At 36.2% G+C, this 21,754-nt stretch overlaps 1 protein-coding gene across 3 annotated transcripts in view; it reads right to left on the bottom strand.

The window, feature by feature from the left end:
• cadm2a (cell adhesion molecule 2a) overlaps positions 1-21,754 on the bottom strand; it is a 328,952-nt gene that overhangs the window by 53,390 nt on the left and 253,808 nt on the right. For all 3 annotated transcript variants that reach the window (XM_038274035.1, XM_038274036.1, XM_038274037.1), the window contains 2 exons: positions 14,054-14,206; positions 11,339-11,476 (listed from right to left, as the gene is read on the bottom strand). In XM_038274035.1, the coding sequence (XP_038129963.1) occupies positions 11,339-11,476; positions 14,054-14,206 (291 nt within the window). The remainder of the gene's footprint in view (positions 1-11,338; positions 11,477-14,053; positions 14,207-21,754) is intronic.

Raw genomic sequence — 21,754 nt, 5'->3', positions numbered from 1 at the left:
AATCAAAGAAAGAAAATGATGCAAATAGTAAAAAAAGCTACAAACTCGCTCAAAAAAAAAACAGAAGTGCTCTAGAACACTAGAGGGAGTTAAACAAAGACTTAACCATTTCAGATGAAACCCTCCATGCAAACAGGGAGTTAAGCTTTAATGCAGGATTAAAACAAAACAAAAAAGAAGGAACAGAATGATAGCACAGTTATGCATAGTGATATAAGTCACACTCTTTAAGAGCGAGTTTGCAGCTGTTTTTAGTGTTTGCATCATTTTTTTTTATATGATTACCACATTTTGTTTATGCTTGTTATATTTTGTATGTAGCTGCACCTTTTTTGCATTTGTTTAGTTGATTTTAGGTTTATGCTTCTATTTTTATTGATTGTAGCATTTTATTTATTGTTTTTATTATTGTGTTCGTGTGTTTTTGCATCATTCACATCCATGTGTTTGCAGCTCATTTCATCATTTGCTGCACATTTCCACATGTTTGCAGCTCATTTTTATGTTTGCAGTATTTTTTTTGTTGTTGTTGTTTTTTGAGCTTGTATGGTTTGAGGTTTGCAGCTCGTTTACCACACATATGCACTTGTCGACCATCGTAATACACACTTTTTTTTTAGACATTTGACATATTTTAGATATTTTTTGTAATATGGTGCTCCACCACACCTGAATCAAATGGCTGAATTAAATTCTTCGTTTGCAATTTCTCCAGAGTCCTGCTAATAATCTAATTATTCAATTAAGGGGTTAAATATAATTTTTTATACTTTTCGAGGATATGGTTCCAGTTCAACTAATTAATTGAGGAAATGATATAACTGCATAGCTCTAAAGCTTCTCATCTACTGTTATTTATGAGTTGAAATAACAACTAAAGTATCATATTTTAAACACTGTTTTAGCTAATCCATAAAGCAGAGAGTAAAGTGTAAAATCATTTGTGTGTTTTAATTGCTGTCATACACTGGACTGAAGGTATAGAGCAGATTTTTTCAAGTTGGTTTAAATAATTGCCTCAAAGCTTTTCAGAATAAGAGGAACAGCAGTCTGATGAATTCTAAGGGATTTCTTTTAACTATGTAAAGCAAATCCTGGGGCTTACAGTGGAAAAGGGGCAGTACTGTACTGTAGGTGGCAATGTAGCATTCCACTCCACAAAATGTCACCAATTATTCTTAAAATAAAAGCTTAATAAAATAACAGGTTTGAGAGTTGAAATAACACTTTTTATTAAGGAATTTTATAGACCACTTTGTATAGCTAACATCTAAAGGGCCATTTACATGAGAAAACATAAAATATATATGTTTTAAAGGAGAAGTTCGGTTTTTTACACTTTAAGCCCATTTTCTGTAGTGTCCAGGATGAAATCGGATGATCGACACCAAAAGTTTGACAATTGCTCCTGTCTCTGCTTTTTGGCTCATTTAGAATCCACCCCTGGCTGCTTTAGAATGGCTTCCATAGAGCATGTCCGATAATGTCCTTAAAACAACCTTAAACGTTCTTTTTTTTTTAAATATGCTACTCACCGTGTCGTCAGCGCTGTTCAATGACGTTCCAAAAAAAGTTTCGTGAAGAAAAAACGTTCCTGTAGTGTTTTATTTAGCATTTTGTAAATCCCATTGAGTTCTGTTGGAATAGTCAATATTCCCCTGCCACCGGAAACGGAAATGGGGCCTGTTTACACAGTTGTAGTCTTTTCGCTTCACTCTGTGTACTCCGACGTCGAGAATCAAGAATCCACCTTTCGTATTCCATTTTCAGAGTTTTTTTAAAGTGTTTAACAGAGACGTTAGCACCTCGACGTCGGAGTACACAGAGTGAAGCGAAAAGACTACAACTGTGTAAACAGGCCCCATTTCCGTTTCCGGTGGCAGGGGAATATTGACTATTCCAACAGAACTCAATGGGATTTACAAAATGCTAAATAAAACACTACAGGAACGTTTTTTCTTTACGAAACTTTTTTTTGGAACGTCATTGAACAGCGCTGACGACCCGGTGAGTAGCATATTTAAAAAAAAGAACGTTTAAGGTTGTTTTAAGGACATTATCGGACATACTCTATGCTAGCCATTCTAAAGCAGCCAGGGGGTGATTCTAAATGAGCCAAAAAGCAGAGACAGGACCAATTGTCAAACTTTTGGTGTCGATCATTCGATTTCATCCTGGACACTACAGAAAATGGGCTTAAAGTGTAAAAAACCGAACTTCTCCTTTAATGTAGTTCACTGCATCATACACAAGATCACAAAGTTTGAATCTTAAAAAACAATGATATGAAAAATAAGCATATAGTAAATAACCACCTTACGGATGAACCCTCATTTAAGTGTCCATGGTCAGATCTTTTGTTAACTAAAGCAAATTTGCACAGTATGCTGCCCTGGTTATATACTAGGAAAGGACAATGAAATAATTAAAAAAGCATTCAAAATGTAAAGAAAACATTTAACAATTTAGAAAGCCCATAGGATTATGCATGAAAACAAAAAGACACAATAACTAATGTCTTAACATATTTGTTAAAGACAGTCTGTGCTTGAAGTGATAGTATTTTACTTCAGAAATTTGGTCCGAATAGAGATATGTATTTATATAAATATCTTAAGCCCGCTCCTCCTACCCTCTTAGAATAACAAGTTTCTTTTGTTGTTGTTTTTTTCTTTTATAAATAGGTGGTCCAACACAACTCAGATAACAGATTTAATTATGAGCTACAGTTCAATTAAAATGAAAGATAACACTGATATCTCTTTGAATGTTTGAGGAAGAGCAGTATCGATTTCACCTAATCTTCTTGCTTATCTGGATCCTGGGGAACCCTTAATGCCTGATACAAGACTGAGCCGTCTGAACCTAAGCTGAAGTACAAAAGGTGTAATGGCAGCAACTGACAGATGTCTTTTTAGTGAATTAATAAAGGGCCAAACACTGACTGCAGTGAGTTCAATGACTGATCCAGCAAACACCTTAAACTGTTTTTTTTTTTTATTAGTATTCTATGGATCAGGTTTGCTGCAAGGGAAGCAGGAATATCTGGGGAAAAAAAAACATTAAAAAGGCACCATATTCTGTTTAAATGTCTTGAATTGGTCAGTCTATGCTTTTGATCATTGTTACAATACTTTAGCCTTTCAGCTAATGAATTTGTTTGAATTTCCAGCTCAATCAACTCACATTACTTCATCAACTGAAGTTGACAGTACTGCATATCTGTTAGCCCTGATTATTACTGCAAGCATTTCATTTTATTTGACCAAATGATTGCATTGTTCTCAAATGAATAGAAGCCCTGTTTCTTCGTTTGGATTCTACCTTTTTAAACCGTGAATATGAATTGAACCTTCTTCATTTGTAAGGGTTTTAAAATCACAGCTATTGTGAATATGAGCCAAATAAATAGGATTCCCAAAAACGAAGTAAACTGAGATTCGTTATTTTTCAGATTTTGATGGAAAAGCTAATGTTTTAGCATTTCTTTTTTGCCAAAAGAACATTAAAGAGGCTTCAGAGCCTTTAAGGGCTACTTTGCCACAGCACAAAAATAGAGTAAAAATAACCAATTCAATTCAGTATAGCACCAATTCACAACACAAATCATCTCAAGGCACTTTAAAGAGAAAATACTGTCAGATTGGTAAGAAACCAATAAATTGCATCAACCCCTTGTTGTCGGAAAATTTAGATTTCTCTTATGTCATATATTAATTTATCCTATTTACTCACTAAAATAGTTTTCACTCAGTCTGTTTCACCTGCAAGGCCACACAATTATCTGTGTAAGGGTGTTTGTAGACCAGATATAGCTTCTTCCCAAAACAAGCCAGATTCTTTCCCAAGGTTAATTCATAACATGTTGCTGTTTAACCAAAGTGTCTGTAATTTGTTTTGACTCTGACTACTTTCCATTGTTGTAAGTAAGGGGGAACGAACCCTGCCCAGATCAGAACAGGGCAGAATGCTGTGCCATATGGGCTATATGATGAACTGTTTTCTCTTTGGAAAGATATTAGGAATAAAGTGCCGACTGAGTGAAATCCATCGATCTCCGTTTATTTAACTAGGGTGAATAGTTGAATACTTTTTTCCCACACCGCACTCTAAAATCTTAGTAGTTTTTAGAGTGTATTCTAATACAGTAATTTCACTGTTAAGTTTCACACCAGCATAAAAACTCAGTTACACAATGTAAAAATCACATTAAAAAAACACAAACAGAATCTTAGCAATACTAACCAGCCTTTCTGTGAAATCAATTAAACCATTGAAGATCTATGTGATGATCATAATCATCATTTAAAATAATTTCTTTTCGTATTTATTTCAATTATAATTTCAAAAAGCAATTGTTCCAAAGTCACTGGAGCCAATCTCTTAGTTACATATATACTATGATAAAAATGGTCAAAAGTCAATATAATGTGATTTTTTATGATTTCCTCAAGTGATATTTTTTTCCTCAGGTTTAAAATGACTTTTTATCTTAAAAATCTATCTACAGAAAACCTTAACCTTTTCCCCATTTTTACACATCAGACTTAAATAAAAGTGTGATTATAAAGTCTCTGCAAACCTTGAGAGCTGCTGAGGACATCATATATTCATTTAAATGAAAGTGTGCTAGACAAAGACAAATCATAAGGATGCAGGACAGGGAGTCTTAAAGGTCAAACAACCTGTTTTTTGTTACTATACACCTATGTGGGAAAAAGGAGGTCCTACAAAATTCAATATACTGCATTGTATAGTGCAAACACATGGTTGCTTATGGTTCGTTTCATAGTTGTTACAGTGAACTCAACACAACCTATATCATTGTAATTAACCTACTGACATAAACATGAACAGGACGTCCGATCCAATCATCTAAGGAGTTTATAAAAGCAACTGCCCTCAATAAAACAGGACATCCTCTTGAGGTCACCTTAACTACAAAATATTCAGGACATAATATAAAGCTCTGCTCTGAATTCAATTTGAAAAATTCCCAACTAGCTTATAATTTTCTGTACTGGGAGTTCCTTTCTCAGAAGCGGGCAAGTGGGAGAAGCAAGATTCACCCACCGAGACTAAATAAGCCTGTTAAGAAAAATAGTCACGCTGCTAATTAGTGTACTTTGTATTGTTTGTATATGCTTGTTCCTCATAAGGGAAATACAAGAAATAACAAAGTAGAGGAGTGAACCATCGTAATATGTTGCAAGAATATAGCAATTAGTAAAAGTGAAAATGGATGAAACACCAAACATGTATCCAATCATGTTTTTAATTAGCTGATATATTGTTGTATTCTTTTTAATCAACTTGAATCTTTAATGGAATTTTCTGTGAGGGCATAGAATTGAGAGAAAACAATGCATTAGGAAACCTTCTCATTTTTATATAAGGGGTTATTAAGATGTGCACATAGGAAAAAGATACCACAAAAAATACTAAAATACTGTTAGTCTCAGGGACAAAAGTTATTCAGAATTACACATTAATTCTATTAATGAAGACAAGTAAAAATGTACATTTAATGAAAATAAAAACCATGTAATCTTTTTTTTTAAGATTTTTTTTCTGGTTTAAAAATATTTGTTATGAGGAAAGTAAATTAACCCAAATATCTGAAAAGCTTTTGAGGTCTATGTGTTTGACCCTTTTTACGAAGCAAATTCTGCAACAGTTAATTGAGATTTAGGATTTGCCACACCTGGCTGAAGGTTGTTGTTTTTAATTACTGAATAGAAGTCATCTAAAGGGTCCTGCCAAGATTCTGACAGCATCTGCTCATGCAATAAAATCATTTTAATGGGCTTCTTTTATATCTACATGGCCGACTTTGTAAAGATTTAAATCAGCAAAGAGTTGGCTTCAATTTCACAATTTGTTTTTTATATACTTTCCTTTAAACCCAAAATAATTTTTACTAAGGTTCTTGGGCTGTGATAATGATATTTAACGTTTTTCCACCTACTAGTTGCGGCTGATTCACCCCTTTCTGCTGCTTTGTTCAAAGAATTGCAAAGTTATGTTTGATAATGTGTAACGTCAAACTGCAATCATTACATCAACAATGTTTCCAATTCATGTGTGTTCAGGTTATTAGCTCACAGAAGCAGGGGAGGATCTAGGATCCTAGGAGATCAGGGGCTTAGCCCCGAGGGTGAAGATGAGAGAGTAGACTTTCTTCTAAATCCCGTTCTAATGTAAAATATGACAGATTACTGGATTAAAGAAATTTCTACTATACTACATGCTATCACACATAACAATTCCCCCTCGATTACATGGAAAGAAATGAATTCACCTGCGAGTCTTTAACTGTGTTTATCCCTCTCTTCATCAACAGCAAACTCTGTGGATTTGGTCAAATTTGATCATTATTTGCCAAAGTTATCAGAGGGAAATCATATATTTTAGCCGCCTGATAGAATCCGTTTCCCCATAACATGGGAAAAAAATAAACAAATCCAGTGAAACTGTCATTATTTTTCATATATTATGTTTAAAACATTTATTATTTTATATTTTTAAATCCAAAATAGTTGTTGGATTATCTTTATTTGATGTATTTTAATTCTCAATTCCAAATGTCTGCAATAGCATTGCTCCAGACATTTGGAATTAAGAAACATCTTCAAACTTGGAAAACAATGTCCAGTGGTTTTGGTTTGAACTTTTTTTTTTTGGAATATTTATGAATTGTTAGATAAACATTTAAACAGAAAATATATTTCATAAAGATAATCAAAGGGGGAACGGATTCTATCAGGGGGCTAAAATATACGATTCCCCCCTCATAACTTTGGCAAATAATTATCAAATGTCACTAAATCCAGAGGATTTGTTGTTGATGAAGAGGAATAAACACAGTTAAAAATGTGCAGGTAAATTAATTTCTTCCCATGTTATGGAGGAGGAACAGATTATTTCAGGCAGCTGAAACATCAAGTCTCTCCTCCTCCCATATCTTTGGGAAGTAAAAAGCATCTGTTTCCAGATTCTCAAAAATCGTTTGTGTAATATCATGTAGTATACTAGGAATGTCCTTAATCCAGTAATCTGTCATATTTTACATTAGAACGGGATAAATCAGAAAGTCTACACTCTCATCTTTTCAGGAATATTTGTGTCCTGCTATCAGCCAGTTTCCGTCCTCTGATATCAGCAATGAAAAATGATTAATACTGGAAAACTGTTTGGTGACTGACTTTTATTTCTGTCAGGTTTAAGTGACAGAAGTTGGAAAAAGACGATTTTCTTGGCGTTTAAAATAACACAAAATAGCTTAAAAGCACCTCGTCTATTTATTTATTTTACAATTTTGTAAACAACAGCTGCTGATTAAACTGGATGTTGCAACCGTGACATGATTATAGCTGATTTTAGCGAGAAATCGATCAGACGCGTCGTGAAAATGGTCCCATCCGCCATGTCCGCCTCTCTGGCTTCAATGCGATTCCCGAAATAAGGGGAACAGAATTTCATACACCACCGGGACAAACAACGTCTGGAAGTCAGTCAGAGCTTCACATCCCTGGAACATCAGTCTGTTTAGCAACAGCCATTGGTGAGAACTTCTTCTTCTGCACAGGAATGCTACGGGCTGCTTTCCTGCCTTTGCTGCCACCGTCTGGTGAAATCCAGTACTGCACATTTTACTCAGATCAGCTCAGAAGCGAGATCCGGGGCTCTAGGGGTAACATCCGGGGCTGCAGCCCAAGTAGCCGCCCCCTAGATCCGCCACTGCACAGAAGCTGAAATAATTTTCTTTTCTAAGCTTGAATAATATTTCAGAAAGTGTAAAGAAGGAAAAGAAATGCAAGTGTGGTGCTGGCAAAGCCTTTCTGTGTTGGGGAATTAATCTATTTTACAGAATTTGACACAGTTCATGCATAATGGTTCTAGCTAGTTGCCAGTCTAACTAGGATGGGCTTTAGTCAGCATTCCAGTTTGTCCAAACACCTGCATAACTGGGGTATGCCTACTTTATATTAGCAGGCGATGCAGCAGCTATGCAAGCCATAAGGGGGAGATAAAATTAGCTGAAAGTCTACTTATTAGTGGATGTGTAACTGGGGCTGTGTAATGATGGAACAGTGATGTAACTGTTCAATTGCATATCACATCACCGAACTCTGTTCTCACATAAAAATATTCCAGTTAGGAACAACACTTTATTTTCTGTCAACAACAATAAGGAAACATATTCTTTAGTCATCCCATCACCTATAAAGGGTAATGAGTTTTAGAGAGACATGGTTCTAGAGGTTTTTTGGTTATTTAAATACTAATCTGTCATAAAAAGCATTGAGAATGCAAATTCTAATTTATTCTAATTTCAAAATTGTATTTATCTGTTGGTTTCCTAGCAACAAATCATGATGGGATTTAGTCAATAAGTAAAGCAGGTACAGGGTGTCACGAAGGTATGTAGTCTGTAATAGATCAAATCATGATGTAGTTGTGTCTGTCAATCAAAATCTCAGTGGTTCAGGTTATTTTGGATCTCAAATCAGCCTTCGACACAATGGTTCATTCTGTTCTCTTACCCTGAGTGGACCCCTATGTCACAGAACTACAGTGGTCCATTTATCAAACTTTATCAGACTAGAACTTTCTCTGTAATGAGTAATCATTAGACATGCTGCATATGGTGTCCCGCAAGGCACCCCACATGAAAAAGTAACTCTTACATTCTCACTTTACATGCCATCATTTCAAGCAGTTAGAAATTACCTTCAGTCATCTTTTCAGTGCTGTGCAGATTATCTAAATAAGTTGGTTTGCAGTAATTGTCTCCCTTTTCTATTGGATGGCATAATTGTTAACTAGTGAATGGGCTAAAATCTTTTGTTTTCAAATGAACAAATTATTAAATCAATTTTATTTTTGCACCAACGCCAGAATAGATGTTTTTTTTTTCTTTGTGATTTTTTATGTGTTTTTGTCATTTGTTTTTTCTGAAGCACTTTGATCTCATTTCTTGATGTTTTAAGCCTCTTTAAGCAAAGGGTTGTCTTTGCTTCTACATAAATAAAATAAAAAATAAAATATAAGTTTTAGATGAGCTAACACTAAATGATGCAGCTAATACAGACAAGAGTGCATACTGTATTTTGAATCTGCTCCTGGATAAAAGACTAAACTGGTGCAAAACAAAGCTAGGAATCTGCTCCAGCACTTTTAAAATGGAATCCTTTATCAAATATACAAAGGTGTAAATAAACAGATTGCTACATCTGTTTTCTCCCACAGGGAATATTGTTAATTGCATCCTGCACTGCAGTTGTCACTGGTATAGACAGAATAAAACTGATTTACAGTGGTCTGCAGTGTCTCTACTGGCGACCTGTCCAGGGTGTACCCCACCTCTCGCCCGTAGACAGCTGGAGACCCCACTTGGGATAAGTGTGATTGAAAATGGACAGATGGATGTGACGTCTCTGCAGGGAAGCTAATTTAAAACAAACATTTTTAAGTACAAATAATCTCTGTGGTGGTTGCTCCACAATGAGCAAGCAGCACATAACATATATCCAGAGAGGTGCTTTCTTTCCAGGTTGCATAGTTTGGATGTAGATGGTAACTCTCAACCTGTCAGAACCTGAGGAAAGTTCTGTAACTTTTATTGAAGAGGACAGGGAGGAAAAAGAGACAAGCAGCAGCTAAGGGGTGAGAGTTTCTCAAAGTTTGGAGAGTTTAGGCTTATATAGGAGCTGCACTGATAGAACTGCTCTCAGGTCCACTTTGGATTGCGTAAGGAGCAAACTGATGTCTTGCTGGAGCACTAGTGAGAGTCACACCAAGACTCATGAAAAGATGAACCGACTTCAGACAGCCGAATAGAACTTGGAGTGCACCTACAATCAAGTCCACAAAATGTTTGCGTGTGGCTGAATCCCTTTGATTGGATGCATCAAGGCATCATCAAGTTATCATCACATAGCACTTTAAAAGTCATTTTAACTCAAACAGACTGAACATGGATAGCATGGGCTTAGCTTGGTGTATAGCAGAGATATTCTTCAATTTTGCAGCAGAGAAATGAATAAATTTGGCCGGGCCCACAGAGCCTATTTGAAAGCAGCTTAAAGAACAAAACTAGCATTCTTAAGACTTCTAGTGCAGATGTTGTTAGAAATAGGTAGCAAGCTCCATTTCACAGGATGTGTAAATTTCTTGGATTAACAAGGTATCATCTTATTGCAGAATATTATTCTTTTGTCAGAGGGAAACTTAATTTAAACATTCTCTTATATAGGGTCTCGTGTATTTCTCATTTATGTATGTATTCTCTTTGATTCATGTATTCTGGTTCATAGACTGTCCACCCTGACTCGGCAGGCAAAGATTACACCATAGAAATACTGCTTAGGGGTCCTTTTCAATTAGAATAGCTATGGTTCTTGTGTTAGTTAACCTGCCTAAAGGTTTAAGAGATCATTGGCAGTTCAATATAGTAACTTTGAATAATTCCTTTTAATAAATATGCCATTCTTTAATCTAGCAGCTTACTGGCTAAATTTACTGCTTTGAATGAGCAGCATTTTGATAAATGTGATGAAATCAATAGCAAAAGAGTGAAAATATATGACAACTGTAACATTTTAAGAAAACAATAACAAGGTGATCACTGGTCCAGCAAAGGCATCAAGATAATGTGCTGTGCTACAAAAGGTTTTTACTGAAAACATTTGATTGGAGTCATTCACAGGAAAATTGGAGAGTTGAATGGTAGGGAAGAATGTTGCAGAAAAGTTTTGCAAGCAACTGGGAAACAGCAGTTCTTAAAGAACACAGAGAACCTGCAGAGAACCGACGCATGCACTGGAAGAACAACAACAAACGCCATGCAGAAAGGGCCGTCAATTGAACCCAGAACCTTGTTGCTGCAGCAGTGCTACCCACTGCCCCACTGTGCAGCCCAATTGAAGAGTATGTTGATATAATAGCAAGGCAAACACTATGGACGGGTCACTGCTTCAAGATCAACAAAGAAAGACATACCTACACTTAAGGCAGAAAATAAATTTTTTTTATTGGTTTTCTATACGTTTTTGACTTTTGAAGAAATTGAGTTTCGGTTTTCATTAGCTGTAGGCCAAAGTTATCAAAATAAAGGGGGCAGCTGCAAGAAATATGTCACTCTCTATGCAAATAATTCATAGAAAGTTTGAGTTTCACTTTGGGAATAGTAAAATGAAAAACTTTTCAATTATACTTTGCTCTTCTGACGTGCACCTGAATTTAAAAACGCCGTCAATGTCCCTGTGTAACATCATTCAGCATCTGTGTATCAGTAAGCGTGAGACAGTCAAATACAAATGCAGACATCATTTACCTTTGACTTCCTTCTCGTTTCTGAACCAGCGAAGGTCAGCGGCGGGCTTGCTGCCCTGAGTGATGCAGGTCAGGGTGATGTGGTCCCCCTCCATGGCTGGCTTTGTCAGGCCGTTGATCTCCGGCTTTTCTGGCACGCCTGTATGATGGAATGGAAATAACTGTGATAGAAATGGTTCAGACGCCACAGTACGTCATTATCCAGCAATAATTCTATTATGGCTGCTAAGGATTTTTTTCTCTAGCTTACCCACATGCAGAGAGATTAAGGAGCACACTCCAGAGCCTCACCAAGCTGTTCCAGCACACATACAGTAAGGGTTTTATTGGCATGCAGCTAAGCATTTCACTTAATTTGTGTTCAAAAAAACATTGCAGATACCCTTTTTATAGCTGTTTGACTTTGGATCCCTATATTTTAACTTATTAGGCCTTTGAAAAGTATCATGACCTATTTGTCACCATCTGTAAGAAAACAGGAAAAAGACCAGCACCAAGTCTTATGGTTATGTCTGCAGGAATTTTGTACACCTAGGATTTATGTCTGGACCACTTGAACATATTAACACGTATACTAATCTTAATCTCTCTGTTGCAGCTCTTGCTTAAAGTTTATTTGCTTTGACAGCGATTGTTCCTAATCACAATCATTTTCAGCCTCAGTATAGCATCTCCATGGCATGATTCTTCCACCAGCATGATTTATAATGTTTGGTATGTGGCAACAACTTTTAAAAACTTTGTCTTTTACTTCACAATGATGGACTATTGTCTGCTTTATAAAATAAGATCTTAACCAAAATACAACAGCAATTCTTTATATGTAGGTCTGCATATAGTTTTGTTTTAGACTTTCTCCAAATTATTTAAAAACAACATCTTTAAAACTAAATGCGATTTTAAAAGGCTTAAGCTGTTACTCTACATGAACAGTAGCAGAAACACATTTCAATCGACATACAATTGCCATAGCAACTGTCTGGCCAAACAGCATTGATCAAGGTGCAAAGGTTAAGTTGAAAAACCTGTTGTAGTTTGAACATATTCTCATGTGGGTGAGCAAAGGCTTGGAATCAGGTAAGGGGCCAAAGGCTTGTACAGAAAATGTTAATTACTGGCCTTTCCTGTAATGAGTGTTTTAAGTGACTTGTGCCTTCTGTTGTCAGGGAAAGGTTTGGCCTCGGGCTGAATGACTGAAAGGTCTGTCAGTCAATGCCATTGACTGACTCCTGCACTGTTTGTCTTGCCGCCTCCTGAAAGGTTTATTTGGTTATTACCGCAGTTAAATGGACTTCCTGTTTGATGTTTACTGTTTGTTTAGAGGTAAAAGCATCATACACAATCCCTACAACATTTGCAGTATTTCATCACTTGAATAAAAACATAGAATTTTTTTTTCAACTGCAATGCTTTTTTGCTAAATTAAACATGTTGCTGTTACTCTAAGTGAACTGTTATATTTTTGTGAATAAGTAAGAACAGCTTAAGATGATAAATGATGGTGTTTGAGAGCAAATAGAGCACAATATTCATCTCATGCAGTCTTCTTCTGTTTATGTGTGTGAATATATAGACGGGTTCATTTATGAATCAAATCCTTGACAAGTGGAACACTTTTGCACTGTTAAAGTGCTGATAGAAAGTAGAGCTTTTTTTGATACATCATTAAATGCTGTATTTAGTCAATATGAACACTTAAACAGTGTGCTGTTAAGGTCAAATATACCGCTTCGAATCCTTTTACATTACATACATCCAAAAAACTGTATCTTATAGCTCTTCTGGATCCTAGTAACATATATAAAAATATGTAGCAATATGATTAATCAGAATTGTTCTGGATATTCTGAGATGTATAGCAAATCCTGTTCTCATAATTAAATTACTTCTGATATCACAGGCTTGCATTGATGAACTACCACAAAACCCTGTATTCATTTATATGCCTTAACAAGTGTGTGATAAACTGGAAAGGATTTCATTGCATCTATTTTTCTCCCCTCAGAATGAATCGCCTTCAATGAAACATTTGTTTTTTGATTTTTTTTCACTGTTTTCATCCGGTCATTAGTACACAAATGATTGTCTTGTTATTTTAGCAGAAAAAACACACATTTGTTTCTGTGCTTCTAGAGATTTGAGTGTGAAGCCACTTAGGTATTTTCACCAAATCATTTTTGCTTGTGTTCATTTCCAGTACACAGTGTCTTCATGTAGCAGCTGATAAAACCAGGCCATTCCCAGATCGTTTTGTATAATTATTAAATCGCCGTCTTTGTTTCCTGGCGCGCTACATTAAGTATTGTTCAGCATTGCAAAAATAATTTCCCCCACATCCTTATTGAGTGGTCGCCTTTAATGCCTCTAATTTTGAGAACGCTTGTTAACACAGAGAGCTAGCTAATGGTCCTGGAGTGCATGAGCACATCTATTAACATTAGTGAAAAACTAATTGGAATGATAATAAGCCCGGATGCAGGAAATGAAGCAATGTTTGGGTAAATGATAATCACAACAAAAACATGTCTAAAAGGGAGGGGTGGTACTAACAGTCTGCTGTTCTTTTTCTATCTGCCCAGCTCCAGGCAAAAGTAACATGAATTCTTTCTTCAGATTAAATAAAAATAAAAAGTATTAGTTTAATTATTGTTAACACAAAAACAAAAATATTATTACACAGAAAAACATTATACATGAATTTGTATTGTTGTCTTACCTAGGACAGTGAGGTAAGCTTTAGCAGTTCTGACCGGCATGGTGAACAGAGAGCAGGTGTACAGGCCTTCGTCAGACAGTGTGACGTCGCTGATGCTGATGGTTAACTCGGATGATGTGGCGCGCACAAGTTCAATCCGGTTGTCCCTTAAAGCTGTAGATGCAAAAATGAAAATTGAGGAAATATCATAAAGTTGATTAATGTAAACTTTAGGTGATGGATTTAGAATACTGTGTGAATAGCTAAACTAGGTGGAAGTTTCAATGCATTCTTGATAACCAAATAGGAGCAACCCTTCTAAACACACTACTGAAATAATGAGCTTTTCTTACAAAAAATTCCCTATGGACAGAAACAGTTTGCGGAACAGCGCTTTTCTTGTACCATAGGTTAAAACTAAATGTGCACCAATTCATAGACACAACTTGCTGACGTTGCTCTGATCAGTGATCAGGACGATAAAACAAACAAAACCTGTGATCTATTTCCCTAATCAGTAAACGTTTGACAGCAAAGACCAACTGTCATTCTAATTAGAAACACTTTTTTTCTAAATCTTGATAAAAGTGAGAGGTTAGAGAGCAGCTGCTTTGTGTTGGGAGAGGCTGCACGATCGAAACACACACTCATACTCTCTTTGTTCGGCTAAGATTCTTATAGTGCCCACTGCTCATTAAAGAATAAGTTAGATGTACAGAAGATATTTCCTTAAAATATGGCAATACATTGAAAAATAACTTATCGTAATAAACTTACTGTTAAAATGTACAGTGCCTTGACAGAGCATTTACCCCCTAACAAATGCATTTAGCAAAATATAACTGTACCAAGAGTGAAACATTGTAGCTAATAGAAAGGTAAATCACCATCTTTTTATGATGTGATGTAATATCAATTTCTTTAAGAAATAATAAAATTCCTGATATAACAAAGTCTGTCACAAAACAATTTCCATTCAGTTAAATTCACAAGTTTCTTCTTATTTTGATGAAACATCATGTCGGTCTAATAATGTTCTGTTCTGTAATCACATGCCTTGTAAATTTGAAAATAAAGACGTATCTGTTGGGATCTGGAGGTCTGTCCACTTTCTCCACCAGAGGGCGTACTAGTTCTCCTGGAGCCGGAGCTGATTGCAACCACCTGTCGCTCATCTGCTCATCAGGAGATCTGTATTTAAGGAGGCAGAGGACGTCTCTCCAGTGCCAGAGTGTTTGCCAGTTACAGTTAGCAGGCCTGAGCCAACCTGCCTGTCTGAACCTCTGACTCCCTGAAAACCTGAACCTGATCTGTTTTCTCCTCTCTGCTTCCTAGATTGAACCTGCCTGAAACCAGAAACCCAGAAGAGTTTCTCAGTCGGTAATCTGCCTGTCTGATCTCTGAAGAACCCTGGAGAATAATTCCTGTCAAAGACCTGCCTGCCCGCTCTCAGAAGAATCGGAAGGGAAACTCAAATCTGTGATCTGCAAACGCTCAAACCTTGCTCCGCCATCGCCAAGCCCTCAGCCTGCCGACAGCCTCTGGACCCTCTAGGTTCCCCCCCTCTGCAGCTCAGCTCAAACTCCTGAACAGGTACTGTCCTACTCACTCACATCCTGCAAATTACCTGGACCTCCACTAACTCCTCTGTCCCCCTCTGCAGAGAACCCACTAGTGACCAGTCCTGGATCTGATTAACCCCTGGATCTGTTTATTCTTTGTACAGAATCATTTCAATAAATCTTCGAACTTTTCTCCAGCCTCAGTGTGTTCTGCAGGTGGGTTAGGAACCTTAAGCCAAACATGACAGTATCTCAAAGATGTGGATTGAAGTTTTTTTTTCGTATCAGGGTAATTTGCTTGTTAATTATTTGGGTAAAAGTTATGTTATAAAATGGCCAAAAACATAAACCAAACACAACAAAATAGTTCAATAACCCTGGAGAAAGGCAGGCGAATGTTTGATTTGAATGTGAGTTCGAATGTAGTTAATAGGGTTGCCTTGCATGTTGCACCAGCACTCTAAATACAGATTGCTATGGTGTGAGCTTACAGCTGGATAGGTGTCAAAAAGTCTTCAGAAAAATCAATTTGCCCCCGATTTAGACCTGTTTTGTAGTTGACTGTATGTATTGGTAAGCACTTTTCCCTGGCTGTTAGCCACCTAAGTTCTGCTTATTGCATTTAGTTATAGTTATAGTTGCAGTTTGTCAAATATAGTGAAACAGGCTATTGTACAGGGTGTCAAATAGTAATTGCACATTAATTTGCAAAGTAATTTGCCCCCCAACCCAGTAATTTTGTCTATATGGCTATATAGTCCTGCTTTATGTATTTTGCTATGACAATAATCTAAAAATCTACTTCTGAAGGAAATAATAAAAAAAAAAAAAATGAATGAAGTCTGATTTTGATCTAAATCTCGATGAGATGCTGTTGCATGATTCTAAAGAAGCTGTTCATGCCACTTAAACTTAAACTGTCGATGTGGATTAATTAAAAATATTTGGAAAAGAAAGTCTTGTGCCTCACATGCATGACATGGATATAAACATGGGATGGAATATAAATACATAACACACCTTATTACAGATAGATAAAGCCCTGTGTTATCACTTTGAGGATGATTAAACATTTTTAAAGGACATCTCCAAAGGGGAGAATCACAGCAGCGATCCCTGTGATGTAATGAAGTCCTACATGCAAAAGCATGCGATCAACTAAAGTTCTCTTTCCTATATTGCAGCAAAGGGGAGAAACATGCAAGAACGTCCGCTTGCTGTCAGCTGGAAAAACATTTCAAACTGGAATTCAAAAGTCTAGTAAGTTTTTCTGTGCAATCAATGACAGGCCGGCACAGTAACAAGCCATCTGCAATCTCTCTCAGCTTCAGCAGGAAAGATTCTCTCTCTCCGTGACTGTCTCTGGGAGAAGAAGGCAGCATAGGAACCACAGCTCTGCTGTGCTTGTAAGCCTTGCAGGGACTTGGGATTACAAACCAGAATGAGACCACCTCCCCACCTAGAAAGAAGCCGCAATCCAAACACTGATGGTCCAGTAATTTGAGTTTGCTCAGTTTTACGTGTATCCCCCTAACATTTCTGAACTAACCTGCTAAAACTAGGTTTGAACATTAGTTAAAATATTCCAAGTGTTACATCTGCTTTTGGCTAACAGGTTAAGAGCTCTGCTATCAGAGGTTAGCAGATGCAAAGCTGAGGGCTCAATTGATTTAATCTATAATCATTAGGTTAGGCACCACTATCATTCATATGCACTTAGACAACTTTTTTTTGTCATTTTGTAAACACAAAGTATACACAAAACGAAATTTTGTTTTGTACAGCTTTCATGGTACTTCCATTTCTTAAAGTGCAGCAGGGATCAAATGCAAACATTGTGGGAGAAAAAAAGGGTGCAAAAAAACACATAAAGCTTGCTGTTCTAAAGGAGTTTAAAGCTAATTTGACATATATATCAACAAGATAAAGTTTAGTTCTCAAACATAACTGTGATATCACTGTATAATTGTATTAGCAATGAATTTCAACCATATCTTTAATTTTCCCTTTTAGCATTTTATTTTTAATTAGCTCAATGGTCTTTTGTAATCATATCCATTTTCCTTAAAGCTACAGTGTGTAATTTTTCAGCAACATCTAACGTTGAGACAGATAATTCTATAGATTGTACTATTTTAGTCTGTGTAGGACATTTATTTTAAATAGGCCAAACTCGCGGCAGTCACATTAGAACATAATGGCTATCTCTACAGTCACTAGTTTGTCACCTCTGTGCTGCCGTAGTGCAATGGCGTCTGCCTCCATAAATGCAAGACTCACTCCTATGTAAGTATTTAAACATTAGCAAATACAAATATTGACTTTCATTTCTTAGAAGATAACAGATAACATACTTACATATAATAGATTATATTTCTGTCAGTAAATCCCTGTAATCTTTACACAATGGAGCTTTAAATACCGTAAATTATTTGCCCTGTCTGGGCAACCTGTAGTTGTACTGGGGAACTGCTTTTTTCTACAAGCAAGATTGTTTTTGAAAGCCTGAAATGTTAACAAAATTAATGAACAGTCTTTAAAGGGTCAATTCAAAAAGAACATAAATTATTAAGTGGAATTGTATTTTATTTCTTCCTATTGAACACTAAAATAGATGTGTCCTGTAACTGGTTGGTTGCCAGTTCCGGCCCCTGCTGTGACAGCTAAGACCAGTTTAGAAATCCCACCCGACCCAGCAATATCATGGCCTGCTATTGCTGATTAGATGCCTGATGCTGCCAATTTATAGCTGTCTCACTTCTGTCAGTCTACCTCAGGGCAGCTGTAGAAAAACTGTAGCTTGTCACCATCAACATGTGAATATTAAAGGGACCCCAGGAAGAATAGCTGTCAAATTACTGACAGCTAATGGGGATCCAAATAAATAAACAAATAAACAAATAAATATGTCCATGAATAGGTGAATGTCTGATTGTAGAGTGATTCACTCTTGGGTCATTATGTTTGATAAAGCATAAGCGCAGCCTAATTACTTTTTACCATATATAAAAAAAAAAAACACCTGTTAAATCTGAAAAGAAACATAGTCCATGTATTTGTTACTCTAAGGCTGGACAATTGTAATTATTTACCATCAGGAAGTCCACAGACTAGTTTAAAGCCATCAGCTGATCAAAAATGCTGCAGCCAGAGTTCTGATGAAAATTAAAAAGGGGGATCATATTTTTTCCTATTTTAGCTTTTCTTCATTGTCTTCTTGTAAAATTTTGAATAGAATTTAAAATACTCCTTCTCACATATAAAGCCTTAATGGCCAAGCTCCAGCTCATATCAGAAAGATACCATTGCTCCGTATGTAACAGAGCACTCTGCTCTCAATCTGCAGGTTTACTAGTGTTTCCCAGCTTTTGTAAAAGTAGAATGGGAGGCAGATCTTTAGTTATCAGGCTCCTCTCCTATGGAGCCAACTACCAGTTTTAGCCTCTAAAATGTTTTTTTAGGGTTGAACTGTGGCCAACATAACAAACTATATGATTTAATGCTTTCTCTTTTACCTCTTCCTCCCTGATCATCAGTAAATATAATAAAAATGGTTGAGTTTTAAACAACAGCCTGAAAAACTTGCAGCTTGCCTCTGTCTCCGGATATCCAGCATATAAAATCACAGTGGAACTTACACATACATTTTTTTTAAAACTTCAAATAGATTTCTCGGAAGGCTGATAGTCATGTAATGATGTAGTAATTTTGGCAAAAAGTCAACATGAAAACGTCTTTTAACTATCAAAAGACCAACTGCTTTAGGGAAGGGGCACACATCACAGATAAACTTTCCTTGCTTTTACCACGCATTTCCACACAGCAACCAATACTATGATTTGTGATAACCATGATAATGACCCACCATTGACTCACCACTGAAGTTGCCTACATGCTAAGTCTAATGGAAGATATTCATACATCATGTGCAAGACTGTTATATTTTAAAACTTATTAGCCATTAGTCATTATTCCATTTCATCATTAGTCCATTGTGAAAATGGCCTAAAATACAATTGCTGTGTATCTTAAGAATAACTTAAAATACAAGGTAATCTTTTTTTATTTTTCTTCCTAACGGATATTTAAACTAGAAAGAGAATTTTAAATTAGTTCAGTGTCAGTTCAGTTTACATATATAGCACTAATTTACAACACGTCACCTCAAGGCACTTTACAATTCACCAGATCATACAGTCAAATTGATTCAAAGTTTTCAAAGGAAAAAAATCTAAGTCTCTAAGTTTTTTTCTGCATTTTCAAAGGACAAACTCCCTTTTAACAGGAGTCTTTCCTCTCCACTGTCGCTACAAGCATGCCTAGTGTGAGGGATTGCCTTTGAGTATATCAACTAGAAGATTAAAACTGATCGACACCGATTAAGAAGCATCAATAGATTATATAATAGATCGGCATCTACAGACTATAAGTATATATATTTTTTTTTAAAGGTTGCTGTGAGATTATTGCTGTATTTTAAGCATGATAAGTAAACACCCTCTTAAAGATTAAGACAGCAGATCTCAGAAAACTGTTACAGCCTCCCTCACTTGTAACACATAATCATATTGCTACTGATTAAAATTCTTCGAACAAAAAAAATGCTCTGTTTCAAATATTGGGCACTACAGTCAAAGTGAATGGCAATAAATAAATAACAAGTATTCATTTAAAACCATACCTAAATTGGAACAAGCAATGCTTTTATTTCATTGAAAGCAAAAAAATATCTTGCTATTTGCATCCCAGTAAAGAGTAAGTTTTAAGCATGTTAGCAGTTTTTTTTTAATCTGAAATGCAGGCAGCAGCAATCACAGGGTGAATAAATATAAAAAAAATAAATAAAAATCTCTCATGCCATCTCAATCATTCATGGGATGCTGAGTTAACTTGCTGCATCCAGGACTATGCCCTGCAGTAAATGGCAGCAGAGTTGGAATCAGCCTATGTAAACGACATCTGCTCACTCTCATTTATTACTGCATTTGTTCTGTCCCTCCCCATTGCTCGCAACGCTGGTTATCTCTACGCGCCTTGCAATGAGTCTGAACAAGCATGACATGTTGATATACTCTAAGCGGATGACATACAGTATCCTTAGGCGGCCGCTTTACACCTCCGATAGTCCATTTCTGTTTCAGTGCATGAATGAGTCGACATGGTCATCAAAGCAAGACCAGAGAGTTAGCTTAGTGAAATGCACTGTCAGTTCACTTAATGAAGAAGCTCATCCTGAAAAGATAAGGTAGACATGTCACATGTTTATCAAATATAGGCTGACAAATAATACAAAATTACTGAGGCTGACTCTGGACACAAACTGCGTCTATCCTGCTTGAGTCGCACTTTTCTGACTTCCTCCCACCTCAAGACCTAATTCTGTCTACTCCAGTAGCTCAACTAACCTGCGCCTGTGTGCAAGCTAAACAATGCTTCAATTCAGCTGCTTTCCTATTTGCTTTGGGCAAGGAACTATGAGCAGCCAAATGTCAGAAAACAGATTTACTGGCTCACTTGCTGTCTTAGTGCATCCTTGCCTTCATGTTCTCCTCTCCTAAACACTTCTTTTGGAGAATCAATTTGTGAGAGATCCAGAAACCAGGAAACATATAGAATATTTTGTTCTGTTGGTCTACTAAAACTGAATAATGCAAACATGAACTCAGTGACTTGAAAAGCCTGTTTGATATTGCATTGATTTAAACAAATGAATGTTTGAGATCATGTTTTTGTCATCTTGTGGTGAAGATTTCCCAGGAATTTGCTACATTTTAGAGACTAACGACTGTTCCTCATGAATATATATATATATATATATATATATTTATATAACAAATATAAAGATATATAGATATATTTATATATATAAATATAGATATTTATATATATTAGGGGTGGAACGATTCACAAAATCCACGGTTCGGTTCGATTCACGGTTTCGTGGTCACGGTTTTCGGTTCGGTTCGGTATATGTTGATTGTTACACCGAAATCCCATAAAAATTTATGAAATTAATGAAAAATTCCCCCCAAAAATAATGGATTGTAATTATTTTAAATGATCCACGGAAATCGTGGATCATTTCCGGATGTTTTGTTGCTTTGAATTTAATCATCTGACGCATGCTCTCTACCATCTCCAATATGGAGAGATATTTGTG

This window comes from Cyprinodon tularosa, unplaced genomic scaffold (genome assembly GCF_016077235.1).
Source record: "Cyprinodon tularosa strain WSP-4 unplaced genomic scaffold, ASM1607723v1 ctg9, whole genome shotgun sequence".
NCBI lineage: Eukaryota > Metazoa > Chordata > Actinopteri > Cyprinodontiformes > Cyprinodontidae > Cyprinodon > Cyprinodon tularosa.
The sequence above is the reverse complement of the archived record's forward strand: the minus strand, read 5'-3'. Positions and strand labels throughout refer to the sequence as shown.